The 23,691-nt window shown below is 33.9% G+C and overlaps 1 protein-coding gene across 1 annotated transcript in view; it reads right to left on the reverse strand.

Annotated features, from left to right (window-relative positions):
• LOC121407300 (ATP-dependent RNA helicase DDX1-like) overlaps positions 1–23,691 on the reverse strand; it is a 42,557-nt gene that overhangs the window by 15,788 nt on the left and 3,078 nt on the right. The window contains exons 2-18 of the mRNA XM_041598289.1: positions 22,779–22,830; positions 22,138–22,201; positions 21,443–21,472; positions 20,577–20,670; positions 19,776–19,823; positions 19,030–19,116; positions 17,979–18,062; positions 16,520–16,596; positions 15,725–15,797; positions 14,956–15,032; positions 13,736–13,789; positions 12,753–12,813; positions 12,371–12,432; positions 11,647–11,670; positions 11,003–11,055; positions 9,667–9,727; positions 9,079–9,150 (exon numbers count right to left, since the gene is read on the reverse strand). Of these exons, the coding sequence (XP_041454223.1) occupies positions 9,079–9,150; positions 9,667–9,727; positions 11,003–11,055; positions 11,647–11,670; positions 12,371–12,432; positions 12,753–12,813; positions 13,736–13,789; positions 14,956–15,032; positions 15,725–15,797; positions 16,520–16,596; positions 17,979–18,062; positions 19,030–19,116; positions 19,776–19,823; positions 20,577–20,670; positions 21,443–21,472; positions 22,138–22,201; positions 22,779–22,830 (1,073 nt within the window). The remainder of the gene's footprint in view (positions 1–9,078; positions 9,151–9,666; positions 9,728–11,002; positions 11,056–11,646; positions 11,671–12,370; positions 12,433–12,752; positions 12,814–13,735; positions 13,790–14,955; positions 15,033–15,724; positions 15,798–16,519; positions 16,597–17,978; positions 18,063–19,029; positions 19,117–19,775; positions 19,824–20,576; positions 20,671–21,442; positions 21,473–22,137; positions 22,202–22,778; positions 22,831–23,691) is intronic.

Below are 23,691 nucleotides of genomic sequence, written 5' to 3' on the forward strand. Positions count from 1 at the left end.
TAGGCTGAGACTACCAGTGCTACACATAAAAAAACACTTTGTGCATGCATTGCATGTGTTGGCTGCAACAATAGAATATGCACTAAACTGTGACAATCAACAAACCGCGTTTGCACTGAATCAATGCACTTTACTCAAATTTATAGGTATCAGATGACAAGGACCTATTTTTAGGTGTCATATAAAACATGTTATTTGTATTTGTGCAATGGACATAATATTTCATTCAGCGAAAGATGAAATGAATGATCCATTGCACTCATAAACATTCATTATTTGTATAATACAATCACAAGGAGTTTATCTGTGTGGATATAATGAGGGGGAGAGATTCTGAAAGACCTGGGCCCTGTCTTACAAATAAGTCATGATTGATCCAATCATAACTCTATGGAAATCCATCAGTGTCAGCACAGTGAATTTTCAAGAAAACAATGAATGCATGAATATATATTATTGTTATAAAATATTTTGAACAAACATGCATAACAGATGTTGACATTGCTAGCCGTCCATAGTTGTGATTAATTGGATCAATTGCAACTCTTTGTAAGACGGGGCCCTGGGGAGTGTTTCATGAAAGGACTTGTCAGACATTTCATCTGACATTTACCATAGTAACATTACTTCCCAGTCAATCAAAATCAGGGAAAGTTGTTACATCTTGTTGGATGAAAATGTTGATGAAATGCTCCCCTTTGATGACTTACATGTACATGTACCGTTCCAACCCAAATCAAGAAAAAAACATCATAATTGACCAAACAATCTCTTTTGTATGAATAAAGGCTGCCTTGGGTCCCATAACACAAAGGTTAGTGATTGATTGTACACTTGATTTATATGATTGATTGTACATTGTCAATGCAATCAATCGTAGAAAAGTGTTCTATGAGATCATTACTAAGCTTTGTGTTACGGGCCACAGGTCAAATATTTGGGACCAAAGAAACCTGCTCTTCTTGGGAGAAAATGATGAATTGCTATTAAAAGTATCTGTCATAAACTTAAAATCAGCCTTTATATGCGCAACAGACAAATCATTAACAAGTGGTTTATTATTATTTTGAGTGGCCCACACATTTATTTTTTATTTTCAATTTAAGAAAATGCTGTGATTTGTAACTTTAATGAAAATGGGCAGTATCACATGCCTTCTGGATAGACTTTGTACCACTAAAGTGAATTACAATATATAGCGCCATCTAAAGACAAATAGTAACAGCACGTGCCTGCCGATGTGCAACAGAGATTGTTCATCATTTAGTGCCTATCCTTTTTTAAGTGAATCATTCAATTGCAGCTCAATCCTGCCATCAATATGATGAATACCAAAATTTTCAATGATTATTTTTGGACTGGCATTCAATTCATTGTTACTTTTCTCTTCACTGTACATTTTTGTGCTGCCCCACAAATGCTAGTATGCACCGACGATTCAGTCGCCTGCATGGTGCACAACCAAGAGACGATGACAGTCTGTGAACATGCACCAGGCTATGCAAATGTGACTTTGATAGTCCCATCCACCACTGCAACCCAGGATATCACCATAATTACGGAGCATGGACAATTTTCTATAGGCGAAGATATTGAAGGAAATTTCCATTCTGGGGACCAAGATATCAAACGGTGGGTAAACAGAATAACAATAGAAGGAAATCACTTGACGTATGAGGTATGGAATGGCAGGACACAATACACGGACGAATTCTTCTCAAAAATAAAGGTGAATGTCAACGGTAAACAATATGAATCAGAACTGTTCAAGTGGTTCAAAGTTAATGACTGCACCAGGAACACTGTGGATACAACGGACATGTATCCCAATATTACAGATCAGATAGAACGGATGAAAGCAGAATTACAATCTCAGCTGAAGTCTGACATATTAAATGCACAGAATGAGCAAAAAAGTCAATTAGTGGAGATAGCCAAAAATGACTCTGCATTGCAGTCTGGAATACAGGATCTAATGAAAAATATTGATGACACAAAATACATGATTAGCTCGATAATCATCACACTTGCTGAACTGCAATTCCTCAGGATATGTGTTCCTTTCAATGCTGCTCTACTGGTGCTACTAGTGCTACTTAATATTCCAAAAGTGATGTCTTGGATAAATCAACAAGCACAGACTGATGACAACAGAGCATCCTCTATTCGAGAACATCCACTTGTTTCTAGAGATGCAGATGATTCTCTTTGACCTTGAGCTGCCAGTCCTCTGGTTGATTGCTAACAAGCATTCATGCTTTCTTAGCAATCAGGTAAAAAATCACTACCGTACCATCAATACCATCACCATTGTAAAATCATGAAATCTAAGCTGTAAACGACCACACTGAAGATCACCAACAGATAAGAGGAATATTGTAATATTATATTGCCTTGAAAATGGCCTACACCTCGCTAGAATACCGTGTATTTTTTGGCTAATTTCTCAGCAATTTTTATCAGCATAATTTGGCAAATATATACATACACCCGTCCTGTGTGATAATTTTATTGCATTCTATTCGTAATCATTTGCAATTTGTTACCAAAGCTGTAATTTATGTTTTAAAAATCTTTAAGGAATTGTTTGATGTACATAAAAGCTAAAAGTCTATCAAAATGATTTCTTTATGATGTATGAGTTGTGTTATTTGGCAGTGTGCATACGTGGTTAACCAATTGTGAATACTTCCATGAACATGTATTTTTAAAAAAATTTCTGTCGCCTTGCACCAAAAATACCTTGTGCCTCATTAGCATATTTTCAATAGTATTATAAATATATAATAAATGTAGTTTTATATCTTTATATATCGTGCTATTTCAGAGATCTATGCTATCAAGAGCATTACAATATAAATTCAACAGGGCATTAAAAAATCAAAACAAAACACATTACATAACTACTGAACAGTATTGACAATCTAATAGTAATTTGTGCAAATTGTGTGTTGTTGGAATTGTAAAATGTCATATTTTGAAACAAAACTGCTATTGACATAATTATAACTTATTGTACATATTGTTTATTTTTTATGTTTTTTTTTGCTATGCATGATATTGGACTGTTGAAATCACATTGTACGTCTTTGACAATGCAATGATACAACTTAACAAGTGGAATGCCTCTGGCTGTCTCACCAGCATCATGCGATTTAATATACATGTAGCAGCAGTGCTGACTTTGAAAACAACTATAAAATAATTACTAACAAAAAACACCATTCCTATAATGATAAAATACTACGTTCATTGACATTTGACCTTGATCATGTGACCTAAAACTTGTCAGTCATACTTGACTACCACTATATCCACGTTTTATGAATTAGACCAATACACTTACAGAGATATGATATTGAATACCTCCTGATTGGCCAAAGTTCATTGACCTTAAATGACTTTTGACCTTGGTCATGTGACCTGAAACTCGGACGGGCTGTTCAAAGATACTTGACTTGTTATGGCCAAGTTTTATGAATCAGATCCATAAACTTTTAAAGTTATGATGGTATTCAACACATACCCCATTATGGCCAAAATTCATTGACCTTTGACGTAAGTCGAGTGACCTGAAATTCGCAAAGGATGTTCAGTGATACTTGATTACTTATGTCAAAGTTTTATGAACTAGACCAATAAACTTTCAAAGTTATGATGGTAATTCAACAGATACCCCCAATTAGGCCGAAGTTCATTGACCCTAAATGACCTTTGACCTTGGTCATGTGACATGAAACTCAGGCAGGATCTTCAGTAAAACTTGATTAACCTTACGGCCAAGTTTCATGAACTAGGTCCATATACTTTCTAAGTTATGCTGTCATTTCAAAAACTTAACCTTAGGTTAAGGTTTGATGTTGATGCCGCCACAGTCGGAAAAGCGGCGTCTATAGTCTCACTCTGCTATGCAGGTGAGACAAAATTTTAAAAAATCTTTACAAATATTTTCTGCACATGTGCACTGAGCATGGAGGATTCTTTTATAATCATTTTTGTAATGGTTCATAAAATTTGAAAACCAAAATTTATAGCAAGCATACATTAAAATGTATAATAATAGAAATCTTTATGCATTGTATGATACACATTGACAGGAGGGGAGATCGGGGTTAGTTCGAACAACAACACTGTTGTATTATTAATAGCAATAAATTGAGGGCAGTATTGCATAAATCTTACAGGCGTTAAAGAAAATTACAATGTTTTAACTTAACCTGCGTTCCAACTAACCCTGATCTCCCCTACTTTGCAAATCCGCCAGAACAAACACATTTTGAAAAAAGAATAAATGATATTTCTTTTGTTGCTGTAATTGTTTGATTTGTACAGTCTATTCAATGTATTTTTGTATGAATGCATTAAAGAGGTACAGCTCTTTGCTGATGAAAGTTTTTAGTTGTAAAATGAAAATGATATAAATGCAATGAAATAACTTTTAAGAGTCAAGGATATTTCTCTGTTGTGCAGTAGTTTTGCTTATTACTCTATTTCAACAAAACAATATCATGAAATGTATAGTAGACAATTCCTCTACATTTATTCTCATCAAATCATGTAGTTCCTTTATAGTCATTTGAGTAATTTTGAAAAATACTCACTATACATGTAACTAGCAAGAGAGATAAAGCAGAGGAAGAAAAAAAAATAGAGAGGGGGTAGAAAAAGGGTAAGAAAAAAGAGAGAGTGATAGAAAAAAACAAAGAAAAAGAGGGAATGTGAGAGGAATTGAGACAAGAGACGAAATGGGAATGGAAGAAAAGTAAATATGAAAAGGGTGCTCCAGGCTGAAAGTAATATAAATTGGACAGATAAAGCAAAATCAGACAAACATAACACTGAAAATTTCACCAAAATTGGACAAGGAATAACAAAGTTATGACATTCTAAAGTTTTGCATTATTTTGATGAATCTGTTCAATGCATGTACCCCACTTTATTATACATGTATTCCTTGATATTTTCTTTTATGAAACTATGTTTATTCTAATTTTGTACAACAAGAATTCAGAAAGATATAACGACTACTGAATAATGTGTGAGATAATCCTTGCTGCAACTTACTTCTTTAAAAGGAAGAAATAACGTCAGTGATTTTAAGAACCGGCTCAAGCCTCATTTTTGGTCAAATTTTTAAAATTATTTTTTGTGCATATTCTGAAAGCCTGTGATTCACTCTATTGATTTGCCAAATTTCAGATAAAAATTTGTATTATTCAAAGAATAAGAGCATATTTAAATTTCTTATGAACTGGCTCAAACCCTTCCATTGATTTTACGAAGCGGCATAAACCATTCTTTGTGTACTATAAAGTCTCTGGAATGACGCGCAGAGGTAAAAATCTGACCAAGATATTATGCATCTATGCAGCGCATACATGTACATGTATGTGGTTTGTGCCGCTAAAAACATGCGATGGCATTGAATGGTTTTAAGAACAGGCTCAAACCGTGGTCTATGTCACGAAAAAACAAGACGTTTGATTTTACAAAGTGACCTTATCCCCCTGTTTTGGGTAAAAATAAACAGCTTCTGATATGCATTTCATTTCAAAATTAAACAAGTGGAATGCCTCTGGCCGTCTCACCTGCATCACGCGGTTCAATATAACAGCAGTGCTGACTTTGAATACTACTCTAACTTGCACAAGATGTTCAGTGATACATGGTTACTCTTATGTCCACTTTTTATGAACTAGACCAATAAACTTACAGAGATATGACGGTTATTCAACAAAAAACCCCAACATGGCCAAACTTCATTGACCTTACATGACCTTTGACATTGATTATGTGACCTGAAACTCGCACAGGATGTTCAGTGATACTTGATTACTCTTATGTACAAGTTTCATGAATCAGATCCATAAACTTTCAAAGTTATGATGGTAATTCAACAGATACACCCAATTCGGCCAAAGTTCATTGACCTTTGACCTTGGTCATGTGACCTGAAACGTGCACAGGATGTTCAGTGATACTTGATTACTCTAATGTCCAAGTTTAATGAACTAGACCAATAAACTTTTAAAGTTATGATGGAAATTCAACAGATACCCCCTATTCGGCCAAAGTTCATTGACCCTAAATGACCTTTGACCTTAATCATGAGACCTGAAACTTGCACAAAATGTTCAGTGATGCTTGATTACTATTATGTCCAAGTTTCATGAATCAGATCCATAAACTTTCAAAGTTATGATGGGAATTCAACAGATATCCCCAATTCGGCCAAAGTTCATTGACCCTAAATGACCTTTGACCTTGGTCATGTGACGTGAAACTCATGCAGGATGTTCAGTGATACTTGATTAACCTTATGTCCAAGTTTCATGAACTAGGTCCATTTATTTTCTAAGTTATGATGACATTTCAAAAACTTAACCTCAGGTTAAGATTTCGATGTTGATTCCTCCAACATGGTCTAAGTTCATTGACCCTAAATGACCTTTGACCTTGGTCATGTGACATGAAACTCTAATAGGATGTTCAGTAATACTTGATTAACCTTATGGCCAAGTTTTATGAACTAGGTCCATATACTTTCTAAGTTATGATGTCATTTCAAAAACTTAACCTCAGGTTAAGATTTGATGTTGACGCCGCCGCCGTCGGAAAAGCGGCGCCTATAGTCTCACTTTGCTTCGCAGGTGAGACAAAAACTGAATTTGAATTGTCAACAAAATTTTGTAATGTATGCTTTAAATTGTTATAAATATATAATCTTGTTTCTTTCAAAATGCGAAAGTTAATGAGCCAGTTCTTAAAATCACTGACGATATCATAAACACATGTAAACAAACATGAAATAATTATGATTTCATATAGCAGCACTCTAAGGCACAGTCACAATTCCCCTACGATGACCACATGGCGAGTTGAAAACAGCCGTTTTAAGATATTTGTAAAAAGACAGAAAAAGAGGGGTGGAGAGAGAGAGAGAGCAAAGAAGAAAGAAAGATATGGACAGAGACAGAATGTATGCGGGTAGGAGATTTGGAAAAGAGCAATGAGGTGATATTGATTTCTTGTTGACTAATAAGAACAAGTGGAATGCCTCTGGCCGTCTCACCTGCATCACGCGATTCAACATAGCAGCAGTGCTGACTTTGAAAACTACTATAACTCGCACAAGATGTCCAGTGATACTTGGTTACTCTTATTTCCACATTTTATGAACTAGAATACACTTACAGAGATAGGATGGTAATTCAACAAATACCCCCATTAAGGCCAAAGTTCATGGACCTTTGACCCTGGTCATGTGACCTAAAATGCGCACAGGATGTTCAGTGATACTTGATTACTCTTATGTCCAAGTTTTATGAACTAGACCAACATACATGTACTTTCAAAGTTATGATGGTAATTCAACAAATATCCCCAATTCGGCCAAAGTTTGACCCTAAATGACCTTTGACCTTGATCATGTGACCTGAATCTTGCACAGGATGTTGAGTGATACTTGATTACTATTATGTCCAAGTTTCATGACTCAGATCCATAAACCTTTAATGTTTTGATTGTAATTCAATAGATACCCCTAAATCGGCCAAAATTCATTGACCCTAAATGACCTTTGACCTTGGTCATGTGACATGAAACTCTAAAAGGATGTTCAGTAATACTTGATTAACCTTATGGCCAAGTTTCATGAACTAGGTCCATATACTTTCTAAGTTATGATGTCATTTAAAAAACTTAACCTCAGGTTAAGATTTGATGTTGATGCCGCCGTCGCCGTCGGAAAAGCGGCGCCTATAGTCTCACTCTGCTATGCAGGTGAGACAAAAACAGATGAATTTTATTGTCATCCTCCACAAAGCTAATCTTAAAATGCTAGGTATATTTGCATTCCCCATCTTAAGTTTCAATCTATTTAATTTCTGCCTTTAGAAGAGTAATAATGGCAATTTTTCCCCACAGAAATCACGAAGCAATTCAAAACCAACACTCTTCATTCAAGCAAAAATCTCACACATCGCTTGCGTACAACTGCTATGGATTTTGGCAGTAGTCATGATCCTTATCTCAATTCGTACCATCAAAATCATTTTAAATTGCCATTATTGGTCTTGGACATATTATGCTTCATTTCATCTTTCACCTCATGAATCTGTCCATAGCACTCATAAAATTTCATTATTTGCAGAGCTGCCAACTTAAATGGACCAAAAATCCTACTATTCTTTGAAAAGTTCTATTTTTTGCAACAACATCACCAGCAAAATTTCACAGCATGGAATCTAGCATATCAGTGTCAAAACTAACCACTTACTTTACAATTTACATGTACATATAATGTGTGTTAAGCTTCTTGTCCAAGTGTTCTTGCTACTACCATTGACTTAGGCCATTTTGATGCAAATTTGTTTGCTATGGTAAATATGACTTAAAATAATTTCAATGTAGATGGTCTGCTGATGAAAACAACAGAATGTTCTACTAAAAAGCACACATACACACAATCAAAACACAGTGCCTCACACATGTATAATACAGCACACATCCCATTGTAATAAAATGAATTATCCTATTGTCCTTTTCTCATGTAAAATGCCTAAAAAATAGGACAAGATCCTACTAGTTAGCAGCTCTTTATTATTATCATTTTATTTGGCAGAATATCAAACAAGTCAAATACAATGATACAAAATAATTGTTACAATAATACAGTAACACAAAAAAACACTGGATTTACCTGGATGAGCTGCCAGGCATTGGGCAAAGTTAACCAAATAACTGTAGTCCGCGGACCGCCCAAACCCCATACCCAATCCAGGTGAATCCACTGTAGTATTTTCATGCGAGATAAACATAGCATAAAATTTCGTTCAAAGTTACATAATATAACAAAATGTTCAATTACTCAGAATCAAAACATAAAATCATACAAACAAGTATCAATATACACACTGCATTAAAAGTTAAGAAATTCAATTATAGAAAGCAAATATGCTGACCAATTGTCTAAATTAATTTTGGTTGGCTTTGTCGTGCAATTCGGTATGAGATTGTATAAACTGGCAATTCGGTATGAGATTATATAAATACCTGTATAATGAATGATAACCCTACCTGTGACAGTAAGAGTTTTCCAGTACTCATCAGATCTTCTAAACGTCCTGGTGTGGCTACAACAATATCAATCTAGAAAATAAAAGAAATATTAATAGCTAAATAGTATTGTATTATGTGATGATTAACACTAGAAAAAATGACAAAAAACCTTAGTGTGGTCCCACATGTTGTTTTGTGTGATAGCTAGATCAGGAAAAACATGTGGTAATGAAATGAAAATTTCAAGTAAGCCCAAATTATTTCAAAGGACACTATTGTTTGAAATGAGCGTACTGCGGTATGATAAACACTGTAAGAATGTTTCCAACCATTTCTATGCAAGAACTTGAACTTAGCTTGAAGGTCAAAAATGTAATGTAGTTTTTTTTTATTTGCTCTGAAGCACCTTGAGCATCTGTATGTCTTCTCATTTTCAATAAAAACTTGAATAAGAGCAAATGTTTTCATTGTTGAAAATCACACTTTCCCTCTCTCCCATAGACTGTCGTTGAATAATGCAAACACGAAATTGGCCCATGATTTCTCATGTAAATGGTCGAAAAATGATATTTATGAATGCAATTCAAAGACTTTTTCCTGACTTACTCCTTTAAAGAGCGCATCTACTTGTTCCTTTGCTGCTTGTCCTCCAATGATCAACAATTCTCTAAATTCGAGAAAAGGAAATATAATAAAAAATGATATAATATAGTTCATTTATAATGCACCGATTCTCTAGTTGCCTATTTAATATGGCACCTGGGTTGAGAGCGACACACTGTGGATCAATTTCTTGCTGAAGGAAATAACGCTCTGGCTAGGATTCAAATCTACGACCCTCTGTTTCGAAGGCGAGAGTCAGAACTATCAGACCACTATATCACTATGGGTTTTTTTTTAGGCAAGGTGTATCATTAAGAATTAAAAAGAAAGACAATTTTAACCCATAAAGGTACATATTACATATGATTTATGATGGGAAAGCAAAAGATGTAGAAGCCAAAATACAAATTGGTACAGTGTGTTGGTGCCCTTCCTCAATCCTTACTACATGTATAGTAAGCTAATCACATCACATTATAAAATAGCAATAGAATGAAAACTGCAAAATTACTGATTTTTAAAAAAATTATTTTCAATTTTTCACTTATGTTATATCTAGATTTAATTTTTTTAATATGAAAATGAATAGAAAAAATGAAAATTGTTGCCAATTTGAGGAGCCAAAGACAATCAATTTTGATTGTATAAAAGCTGTGTACCTCAAAGGTGAGTGAAAGCTTTTCAGATAAGATATCATTATTAACAGGTCCCATGCAAAGGATTGCTCTTCTTGAAATATGACTTCACACTGCCCTCCCTACACCCCCTCCAAACTAAAGCTGAAATGTTTCAAATCTTAAGAAATAAATTCTTATGATATTCCAAAATTTTAAAGTGTATCATATTTGACACAAGAACTGGGGGGTGTTTCACAAAGATTTAAGTATGACTTAGGTCGCACTTAAATGTCGACACGTACATGATATGCAACGCGCAATCTTATTGATCAATACGCAGTAGTGCGCGTCCTCTTGGCATGATCTGACCAATGCTGTCATGCCTTTTTTACTACGCGCAACTAGACATTTAAGTGCGACTCTAAGTCATACTTAAATCTTTGTGAAACACCCCCCAGGTCATATGCATCTATCGAACAGTTTTATGAAACACTCCACCAGCCTGGTGGGTGTTTCATAAAGCTGTTCGTAAGTTAAGAGTGACTTTAAGAACGACTGGTGATCCTTTCTTGTGGTAAATGGTATATACTTTGGGGATGGTTAAGCGCGTAAGAAAGGTTCACCAGTCGTTCTTAAAGTCGCTCTTATCTTACGAACAGCTTTATGAAACGGCCCCCAGGTTGGATTTATTACTCAAGGTCTTATTTTCTACCAGTACTCACCTTGGGCAGTGCGTTGTAAGGTGTTTTTTGAAGAGTCTTATCTGGTTCAAAGTCTAAATAAGAAAAAAAGGAAGAAATTCAAAGTCAAAATACACCGTAATCACAGAAGCAGCATGAATAAATAATGTATCATAAACATGCTTGAACTCTGTAAATTCTTTTCCAAAAATCCTTCAAAAATAAAAAGCTGACTCATAATTTGTCCCTTCCCAATTTATTATTTTTGATTTTTTTTTCATTTTAATTGTATCAATTGGTATAAGAACATATCAATGTATATAACAAATATTTGAATAAAATTGAGGAGAGGGTGGTAATTCATACACAGAACTTTAAAAATTCTGAAAATAAATTTTGACTTTCGAAAATAAATATTTTACCTTCTGTATGTGCTCATTTATGCATGAGATCATTGATAAATTTAATTATAACCCTGCCGCCTCCAAAAAAAAATTATGAAAGTGTAGACTAAATCACAAACTATTTTTCCTGAAAACTTTTATGTTCAAAAGTACCGCCATCTAGATAAAGGGTGGGGGAACCCAGACTTTGTGTTATGGTTCTATTAATTGTAATAGAAAAGTGTTTTATATTTTCATTTATTACAATCAACTGATACAGATGAATTGTAAGATTTCTATTACCTGTTCAGCAAGTTCTCGTGATGGCTAATGAAATAATAAAAACAAACAAGAAATAATTATATAAAGCCGACTCTGAATCAGTTTGTAGCAAAGTTTTTGGTCGATTGTAGGCTTATGCTTATCATAACCATGACCATTTAAAATGATTTCAGTCATTGTCACCACTTTGAAAATAAGGTTGGAGTTTTGGAAACAATAAGGTCCATGGAGCTGACACACTTTCATTTAATGCAGATGATTATTTCATTAAGTTACATTTTTTTGTAATGCCTTTAAAAATCACTTCCAGCTCACATCATAAAGATGACAGCATTGCTGTATCATGCTTAATATTTCCTACTCTGTTACATTGACATGACAATATCATGAGTAAGAGATATGAAATGTTAACGATTAACTATTATTGCTTAAAAAGCACCTTGAGCCAACTGAGCACTACATGACTTCTTTTAACAATCACATTTTCCTTTAATAAAAAAGTTCCAAAAAGTAAAATAATATTATTTGAAGCTTGATATAATGCTAGAAATACTAAAATGTTTAATGCAAACTTTGTGGTCACCCTGAAGTCTACATCGGCAGCAGATAAAGTCACAGCAGATGAAGATGTAATAATGATTTAGAATTTAATTTCCAACACAAAACTTCCATAATCATGTCCATGAAATACAACAAATGTTCACTCAGATTTTGAATACATGAAATTCTACGACAGTATACTTACTTCGATGATGATTGCCTGAGGAGCGTTGGGTGCTGCTTTTGCAGGGCCAGCAAGCCCACCACCTGGATAACAGCAAAAAAAAATTCTTGATACCTCATGGACCTTTAACCAGACTTTTCAGATTTAAAACTTAGTTTGTGATCTCTTATTGGCTATGTGCTATAAATAGCTAGTCTTAAATTGTCACCAATATTTTTCTTTAATATTCCTACTTTTATTAAAACAACTTTATTGTCATGGTGGACTTCTGCAATAAGTTGGTGAAATAGAGGGGACTATTAACTTCTCTATAATACTGTATAAATTTGCTTTGATGTTCAAATATTTTTGTTTGGATGAAACTCCTAATCCAATTTTCAAGAAAATAGATAAAATATCATACCCATGTTTGGAGATTTGACAACACAGTTTGAAGGCGCTTCACAGATAGCACTGTACCCTTTCTGATAAAGGAAAAAGAGGGATAAATCAATTAAGTACTAGAAATATACCATGAAAGCATTTCACTTTAAATACAAGAGGAAAATCAGAGGGGGTTCCACAAATAGTTTAAGTCTGTCTAAAAGTAATGTATATTGCATAAGTGCACATGATATCTATCATGTAATCTCATGGAATGTTGAATATGCAGGAGAGTGCATCTTATGAATGCTGTTTGACCCATGCAGTGAGTCATCTATATAACACATACAACAGAGAGCTTTGATTTTAGACACAATTAAATTTTGTGAAACAACTCCCAGATATTTGAAAGAATCTACACAAGAGGCATAAAAAATAACAAATAAATAAGAGCAAATCTCATTAATGAGTACTGATGATTCTGTTTTAAATAGACTTACCAAAATATGTCAGTTTTTCCTGCGCAAGAAATAATTTTTTCTTCTCTCAGATTCAAAAGGAACTTCTTTTTAATATTCTGATCAATGAATTTTATATCTAGAAGCTTTTGTGCTTGCTTCTTGAAATAGAAATTGACATGAATTTATGATCTTTGCTTTTGCAATACCGAAATTGGCATAATATTTTAAACTTTGAAAATTTTTATCTACTTAATCAGACACCTTCACTTTAAAATTGAACAAGATACAGCAATAGGTCACATAAATTAAACATAGTAAAATATTACCATGAAATGTGCAATATTAAAACAATCAATAAACTAATCTTAAGAAATACAAAAATTCTGCATCATATGTAAAGAAAGGAAATGAACTTGTGTTGATATACAATCTCTTTCTTCTTGATATCTGCATATACTCTGAAAACAATATACCGGTACATCAATTATCATTGAAAAATAGAAGAAAGATAGTGAATAAACCAAGACAACTTTACAAAAGAAGAGGAAAATTGAGAACTTACAAATGGTGAATTCTTGAAAGGAGTGAGACCAAAGTTAAATTTCATCTCAGCATTCTGTAAATTACAACATCAAATTAGTCCACATAAATCCAGATATCAAACCAAATACAACAGGTGACATGTTTCGAGGCAATGTTCCCTGAATAGCCCCCAAATAGTAATAGTTTAGATAACTTATATGTACTTGTCAATGGCCCATTGTAGAAAGAGTTGAAACACCACTATCATCGTCAAAAGTGCCATAATAATCTTGCTAATTTCTAAAGCTATCACGCATTTACAACAAGAATCAATTGGTAAAAAATTTCAATGTACACATACAAACACTTGGGTGGTCAGATGATCATTAAACATCATTATAAAACAGGTTCAAGGATGTAGCCAATGGTGAGTGCGTATTCAAGTCACGTGTTCATGCTTTAATTATGCGCAACCTTCCAGCCGTGCATTTTTCGTGCAGCACTGTGAATTTTTTGTGCAGCACTATGCAATTTTTGTGCAGCATTAGTTCCAATAGCACGTAAAAACTGATACGCGTTCAGTAAAAGAGGCTGGCTAGGATTTTGATGCGCTTACTTAGGCGCGCATAGTAGATACGCCTGTGATGTCATAATTGATAGTCTTGTGATCTCTTCGTCTGTGCGATCGTACACAAGTTGGAGGGATTTGAACAAGATTTCCATGAAAAATTCTTTTTGCCGACCAGTTTTATAAAACAATTAATGCACATTTTAAGATTCGTGATGTTAGTGACGATGCGAGCAACTCTCGGGCATTCACAATATTATGCAAAAGCACTCGGCGCAAGCGCCTCTTGCTTTCGCATAATTGTAAATACCCTCGAGTGTGCTGCATCGTCATAACACACTCATAAATGTGCATTAATTGTATATTATCAGGCAATCCATCATGACCACTTGGGTGGTAGTAATGGATTATAATTTAACTCATTTTGAGATTGTTACGACTGTATGTAACATTTATGTTTAAGTGTACTTAACCCTTCAAACCCTATTCTCAAGAATTCTATATCATCCTTGAAATTCCTCTACATTGATTCCAGTGGGTTTGACAAGTGATGTATTAATTATTTTCAAAGCTAAGGAACTGCTTTCTCTAACTAATTAGCCGATCAGATGCAAGGATTTGCAGTAGTTTATAACATCTGTCAGTGAAATATCACAGACAAACCTTTCAATGAAACACTCTCAGATGCTTACCTTGAGGACAACTGTGGGGTAATAGGTAGACTTGAGAAGATGACCAGGTATAGAGAATGCCAAGCCAAGGTCTTTGCCTGATAAACAATTACAACAATTCAAAGCAATTCAATTGTATCAATTCATTTTCCTCTTTCATTTTTTTTAACTGTACAACTTACACATTACCAACATAACATAAAAATCAATTTGCACAATACTATTACAGCATGATATTGAGAGGGAAGGAGGCCGATCAAAAAAGCTGAGCTGGTAGGGAGAAGGAACCCAGAATAAGTACATATCATAAAACATGACTTCAAATTGAATAACAGCATAAAGGGGATATATTCAAAGTTTACTCAATAATATTATAATGATACACATACTGCAGCCAAGGGATGAAATGTGTCTAAAATTTACAAGGGTACATGTATAAATAAAAATATAGAAAATACATGTACAAATTCATAAATTGTAGAGTTACAAAACATGAGGCATATAAAGGCCTGGTCAGACCGCCCGAGCATTGTTGGAGCGGTCGTGGAGCGGTAGGGAGAGAGGATCGAATTTCGCTCACAAAAATCGAAAACAAAAATTGAAAAAAACAAAACAATCGAAATCGAAAATGGTGAACGGTAGCGAGCGGTGATGATTTTTTCTCTCCGCTCCAAGAACGCTCGGGCGGTGTGACCAGGCCTTAAAGTGGATTTATCAGAAAGGGGGAGGATAACTTCAGTGTGTAGGAATTACAAAATTCAAAGACATCAATAACCAACTGACTACTCACCATTTTTAGAGAAGTAGATTTCTCCGCTATCTAGATCCAAGTAACAACCAATGATGTCATCCTTTCCAAATGACTGCATATAAAAAAAAATATTTAAAATATGTAACAACTTGTATGCACACTTCACAAATGCAACAAAATCAGTGAACATGAAAGTAAAAATAAAAAACAATTCCAGGCAGCTTTATATTTCAGACATTACTTCTATGACAGACATACTTGGCAAAAATGTTATGCGCTTGTATAGAACAATTCCCACTTGTACATAACATTATTTTTTACAAGATAATTGTGTTGCAGAAGTTGTGTCACAAGTTTAATGCCGACTAATTTTCAGACAGCCACGGAAATTTCAAGGAAAGACAAGAACAGCAATTTACTACTATATAATGGAGGGATTAAAAGCTTAGGATCTGCTTTTTTTCAACAGTAGAAGAAGAAATTTTCAACAAAATTCAAATTTATTACTAGATTTTATTAATGCCTGAGGCTAAAAAATTTTATGGTATGAATAATATGGACTCAGAATGTGTTCAAAGGTAAGTGCTCAAAGTTATTTTAAATATAAATACAAAATATTGCCCAAAGAGAGCACTAGATGTTAAGTTTAAACTCTAAAGGCTGACAAAAAATGTAAAATTCAAGTTCTAAAATCTGAAAACACATTCAATGACTGCTACACATTTTTAATACTGGAATGCTAGACAACAATACACATCACTATCACTGACCTTAAATTAAAGTTTTAGTCAGGAATAAATTGAACCTTAAAATCACTTAAATAGCATTCCTTACCTCTCCGTAGGTATCAAACTGTCGTCCAAATGACTTCTTGCCAGTTCCACCAAATCCAAAACCTTGCTTGTCAGTTCCTGGGGAATGTTTCACAACGATATTGGACTAAAAATTGCACTCAAATTCTCAGTTATAAGCAACATACAACATATCTTGGTCAGATAGTGCTCAAGGAACACTCCCTTACTACTAACTCATCAATGAATCTCATACTAATATCTTAAATTCATTGGCACTTCAGGCATAATTTTCAGTCAGCAGTCAGACTTATTTACTTATGATTGAATAACTTAAGAGTTCCCACACATGCAGTTCATCATGAAGGCAATTGCAAAAAAGCTGAATCCGGAAAGGTACCATCAAATTTATGATAAATGGTGGTTTATATAGTTTGCTGGCATATAGTGGATCACATGAATTTTAGAATTCAGTAATCAGTGTAGATGGCATTGCTTACTGAAACAAATTTATCCCAGTGAAAATCTTGAGAGAATTACCAAATTCAGTGGTCAATGAGTTGATAATGAAATGTTTACTTTTGTTGTACAGCTAAGTTCAAGTTCTGGTAGAAACCTAATTTCAATAGGAAATGGTTGGAAGCAACCCTACAGTGATTTACAACAGAATGCTTATTTAGAAAAACAAACTTAGAATGATTCAGGCTTGCTTGAAATTATATTCATTCCATTTACCACATGCTTTTCCAGGTGTAGATTACACAAGAAACAACATGTGGGACCATACTATAAATGGATGTTTGGCAGAAATCATTCATTAATTTTCATTCTTTTATAATTCTGTGTATGTTTTGTTCAATTTAGTGAATGTTTTATTTTCTGTTGTTACCAGTACCGGAGTTATCTTCAACTTTCACAGAATTTTTATTTTAAAATGGTTATGATAGTTGCTTATATATATTCTGTTTTGCTTTACTTCGTTTTATAGATAAATATCAAATACTGTACATGCCTGAATTTATTTTATCTGTATAAGTTCATTGTAACTATTTTGATCACATTACTTTGTTCTTCTGTTGAAAATGAAAAATAATAAATTGAAAAAAAAAAAAAAATTGAATTCAACTTGCTCCTACTCATTTTTTCACTCAATACAACCTTGATAAATCCATAGAATCTCTCTCAGAACCCAAGTTCTGCTAGCTGATCTTTACTCGCTACCATATTCTAATAATTCATTGAGGAATCACCATTTCAATATGCTTGGCCATTCTTATGAAATAAACTTCCATACATATCTATTATATTTCCTGTCTTGGTACCCTAAACAATAACTAAACCTGTTTATTCTGACAATCTTTCAAGTAAATAAAACTCTTCCCTCTCTTTGATGTGTTTCTGTTTCTTTTCTTTAGTGCCCCATGAGCATCTTCTTATGATGGATACAAGCACATTACAATTGTCTATATGTCCTAAAGTTACATGTTCAATGATTTATTTACCAAGATTCAAGTCAGCTTTGTCGGTAGCCCATCCAACTCGGCAAAGTCCTTCATCTGTTACTTCAGCCTCATAATAGTACTTTCCTATAAACACACACAAAAAATTCTGTTCTGGAAAAAAAAAATCATCTTCTAAAAGAATCCTATCTTATACTTCTGTATATTCTACAGAATTGGAATATGGAATTCGAATTAGTGAAAATGAACAAAGTAATGAGCTGAAGACTAACTCATTGTTTAGATCTCAAATTAACAGATTTGACCTATTGATTCACAACAAACTATTTGGAGTATGCACAAAATGAAAGTGATCAAATGATCACTTGTCTTAAATAGGCCTTTCAAACCAAAAATCTAAAGAGGTAAAATTGACCCCCACCCCCCTAAAAAAAATTGGTGTGCAAAAAAGGCCCATTCAAAATGGATCCAAGTTTGTGCATTGTAAGCTTTGATCAGGTAGCTCATGTTTACAGAGGTTAAGACCTCGCCCACGGTTTAAACTGGAAGTTAACCCTGACGAAATATTGGTTTTAATGAAAGGAGAAAAATATTGGTGAAGTTTGGTAAAACTTAATCACACAAGAGAATATTGAATTTTTAGAATCTTTGATTTGTGACTTCATCTGTGAGCAGCTTCCAAATAAATCATGTAATGTAATGTAACTTCTGAAAGTTTCCATGGCGAAGAAGAGTGTAAAAGGTTTCATGGTATACCATGAAGCTTTCTTAGACAAGCGTTGGTCCTGGAAAGGACCACCCAAACTCAAGTTTTTTAAATAAAGCATGATGAATTAAAATATTTTTCTTATAGAAAGGGGTATGAAGTGATGTGTCTGATGATAAATACTTTCATTTATTTAGAAATTACACTTTGGGGAATTTACATGAGGAACTGCTTGTCTGTGATGTCAAAAAGTTCATAACTCCCATTATTTTTTGACAGATTTTCATCAAATATTCACTGATACTTTCTCTAATTTTTCTGCTCTTAATAAAACCAACTTCCTGGTAAGAAACACTCTTCATGAATTCAAGCTTTTACATTTCTTACCTTTACCACTGACACCCTTATTTGCCCTGGTGCCATGCCATGATTGCATCTCTCGACTTTGACACAGCAGACCTTCTTTATCAATAGCTGTAAATAAAATAATGAAATAAAATTAATGATAAATATAGAGAGTCAAGAGGGGCCTAAGCTTTCGATCCTAGCAGAATCTTCGCCGGAGGCAAATTGACAAACATACAAAGTGGAACAAACTGATAAATATGTAAGTATGTGTTATTCTAGTAGTTTCAACCATTGGTTTTCAATCAGAGGGACATAGATTCAAATCCCAAGTCATTGAAGAAATTCGTCAACCCCATTGTGATGTAGTAAATGGGAACCTGGCAGGAATATATATTCCTTGAAATGATTGTGTGACTGGATGACAGCAGGTAAGGGTAATGATAGAAATTACCATCATGAGCACTCGCAGAGTAGACATGGATGCTGTGTGCTTTGTGTTCAGGTCTTTTTGCATATAGCCATGTGCATGCATGATAACAAGTAAATTGAGAACGCAAATAGTCGCTTTGACGAAGCCATTCATTAGTTTTATCAATAATTAAAAAACAAATAATAATATTGAAGTTAGTCAGCAATTTATTTTGGGGTCCAAATTTGAATAATAAAAAGCAAAGTCAGGAGGTGTTACAAGGGCGTGTGTGTAAAAGAGTTTTGTATACAAAGCTGCTTACAATACCTTTGACAATAAAGCACTGATGATAGAAATTAAAATTCAATTTTCTTACCCATCGCATCTCCTCTGTCATAAACATTCATCTTCCAAGAGCTGGAATCTAGTAACAATCAAAAGAAAATATATTTGTACATAAAACATTAATAAATATATTTTATGCTTGTCTTAAAGAGTAATGCAAATAATAAAACACATTCTAAATTATTTTTTTGCTGTTCTTAACCATAGATATCATCGTCCATGAATACTAGATTGAGTAATTACACAGACAGAACAATGCACCACACCTTGAAATCATAACATCCAGTAAAAAGAAAACTTATCAGACAAGCGGAGGATGATTTGCTGGTAAATTGCTGATTATTTACACTCACTTCATATATTTTCTGTTTGGTCTACAGTACTACAAGGCAAATTTATCTATAACCAGTTTGTCTTCTTACCCAAGGGAAGTGAGTGATGACAAATGAAATTAGCTGAAATTGCAAAAGCTCCTACAACCTTTGTACAAATTAAGTATACAAAAATCTAAAAATAAAGCTAAAATAGAAAAAAAGCTGAACTCTCAGACCCCTAATACCATGCCTAATACCCACTTGGGCTAGCCTTATATTTTTCAAATTTTCAATTGAGAAATAAAAATAAGGATCACATTCCACAGGATGGAGACATTTGCAAGACCAATGAAAGACCAAACACTAGCAAATTGTTCCAACATTTTCCATGATCACTGATATTTGTGGTATCTGTAGAATGGCTCTGAAATACCCCGAAAATCCCTCAAAGAGTTATGGTATAGGACAATCTAAGAAAACCAACTGCTTGCAGGCCAAGTGAATATTGATTTGCTTACCCATGCTAACAGAAGCAGTAGATTCTTTTGTCTTTCCTTCAGCCTTGTCTCTCAATGTTTCATGGACAATTTGGATAACTGGTAGACAGAATGCCTAGTAGCATGAGAAAATAAAAACACAAATAACTAGACCTCGCATCTTTCATATTGGGGCCTACTCTACAAATATTGGTTAATTTGCCATCCAATGTCAAAGAAATAATGTTTTCAATGGATAAAATACTTTATGAGGTGAAAGACGAAATAATCCATTCAAAGATGTCTAGTAGTAGTAGTAGAGATGAATGGATCATTCATTTCATCTTTCACCGAATGAAGTACTCTGTCCATTGCACGAATGAAGATTGCCATCTAAAATTTATGAAGTTGGATGCATAAGAGCATGCAGTGCAAGCATGGGCTGTTCAATTGTCGCATATACATGCTGCAAATACGAGTGCTGGTGGTCTTGGCGAGCGTGCAAAGGACAAAATCGTATGGATCCAAAATTGCACGGTTGATGACATCATTGTAAAATGGGAAGAATGATGAATATCAAACAACCAATCAACTGACAAGGATCTATGAGGGTGTCATATAATAACTCCTATGGAATACTTTATGGCATAGCCATGAAGAATTGGCAACTTACCCAGAATGCAAATTTTTGTGCAATATTATACTAAAGAATAATAACAAATTGCAATACCCACTTAATTCTCTGTAACATTCATACCACAAACATGTTGCAAAGGCACATGGATTACAGAATACCTCAAACCAAATCACCATCCTTAAAGTAAAATGTAGGATCAATACAGAAAACACTGGCAGGAAAAATACAAATAAATCATGATAAAATTGACAGTCTGCAAGTATTAGCTTACCCCAGTTTTTCCACTTCCAGTTTCTGCAGCCTATGGAATAAACAAGAGAAAAAGTGAAAATGTTTATACATCAAAATCAATTAGACAATTCAATCTTCAACACAACAAGTCAAGTGTGTCAAGTCAAGGTACTCCATGTTTCTGTTTATTGGGCACCCCTGAAAGTCTATATCAGACCTTACCCTAAAAACAGCACCAATAAGCAATCAAATCATAAAAAAAGAAACATTTATTCAGAGTGTCATTGTTTTATTCCTAATAGAAATGAAATTTGTTTAATCTTTCCATATCTCTACATCAATCTTTTTAAAATGAATTAATCATTTTATTCTTTTATCCCTTTTATTAAAAGGATTCTTATTTTTTCATTTAACTGTTTGGGACCATGAATTATTCAAATCTTTACTTGATCAGCTTTTATTACTCAAATAGGCAATATTTATGTTATTTAAAAATTGCTGTTATTACTATCTTTCTTTTATATTGTTAATTTAGCCTACCCAAAATACATATGTGCATGAAAAAAAATTGCCGATCTGCATACAGAGACAACGATTTTGACACTCCCAATTGAGTTGTTAGGAAAATGATTTTGATTATTTTGTATTTTTATTATTTTTGTATTTTGGCACATTGGCATTCATCAATGTGATCCACCCCACCAAGGCTATGTTACTGTAAGGTTTCATTCATACCATGAGAACATCTCCACCCCCGAGGATGAGAGGAATGGCTTCAGCCTGAACATCAGTTGGCAACCTATGATGAAAAAAAAGGAGAAAAAAATACAATACTCAGCTGGAAATCCATCCTGAAATGAAACAGGGTTTTATAATGAAAGTAAATTTTCCAGAAAATATGATTCTCTATTTCATTTGTTTATTTACCATTTGCACAATTCTTCATTTTTGTATCATTTCAAAGATCAGCCCCTCCTTTTTACATAAACTATCAACATTGTCGGGGGGGGGGGGGGGGGGGATTGGGTTTCCATCGAAGTAAATACACAACTTTACAAGTGATTCAGATAAAAATTAAGTGGATTTCTCAGTTGGCATTTTTCACCTCATTTGCTTAACTTGGCACATCTGATAGATTAGAAATGAAAAATAAACAAGTATTTTCAAAGTACAACAAAAAATTTTGCCATAAAAGGTAACATTCTTGTATTGATATGTTTGGATAAAAAAAAAATAATTCAGATTTCTCTCAAAATCTGAGTCTGACCATTTCATTTAGGGCATTATATTTTATCATTCAGAGAATAATAAAGTAAAAAACTCGTGAATAACTTTACAAATTCTAGAGCTTGATGAATTTCCCGTAATATACTTACAGCCATCCCATTTCATCCACAGCCTGAGTAATCTCAGGGAGACAACCAAATTCTGAAGAAAAAAAAAGGATAAAGCCATGCTTGATAAGTTCTGGAATAAAGAATGGTACTCTAACCTTTGGGAATGATAGGACAAGAATGATTGTCAATGGATTATGTACACTGACATATGCATTACACCTTGTGGAAGAAAGCAAGAAATTGGATGAAATTAAGCTGGACCTGTGTCACAGACATGATTGATGTACTCAAGACTGTGAATGTACTTCGGCCACGAAAATACATCATGCATTGGCCTGTGACTATTTAAATGGATTGCGCCATCTTGTGTGTTGGCTGCAGGTAAATGCCCCTTTTCAGATTTTTTTCATGCTCAATCATTACTCATGGCTAAACACTGACCAATAAAAAAATATGATTCTGCAAGAAATATGAATATTCATAAATAAAAAAGTATGAAATAGACAATTTACTTTTAAAAGAAATTAAAATGCAAAACTGGAAAAAGGGTGAATTTCATGCATCTGAAATAAGCATTACGAATGATATTTGCCAACAAAAATAAGGTTTTCCCAAAGTCGTCATGGTAAATGTGGTGTGTTTTTTAAGTTTTGCAAATATTCCTTTTTGTGATCAAAGATACAGTTGTTCATTGTATTTGTTTACCTAACCTTAACGTACCATATTTTCCAGTAAATAAACTGCACCGTTTTCCCCACTTTTTAACCTTGAAAAGTCAGGTGCAGTTTATCAAAAGAAACAATAAAATTTCATCAGTAAGCTGACAAATATTTAGAGACGCACGCATCCGTAACGTTGGGGAAGAATAATAGGAAACAAGATGGTGGCGTAATCATGCATTGGGCAAGTCTCCTCCATCTTTTCATAATATTTTTCTAATTTTTTTTTATTA

The sequence above is a fragment of the Lytechinus variegatus genome, chromosome 2 (genome assembly GCF_018143015.1).
Source record: "Lytechinus variegatus isolate NC3 chromosome 2, Lvar_3.0, whole genome shotgun sequence".
Classification (NCBI taxonomy): domain Eukaryota; kingdom Metazoa; phylum Echinodermata; class Echinoidea; order Temnopleuroida; family Toxopneustidae; genus Lytechinus; species Lytechinus variegatus.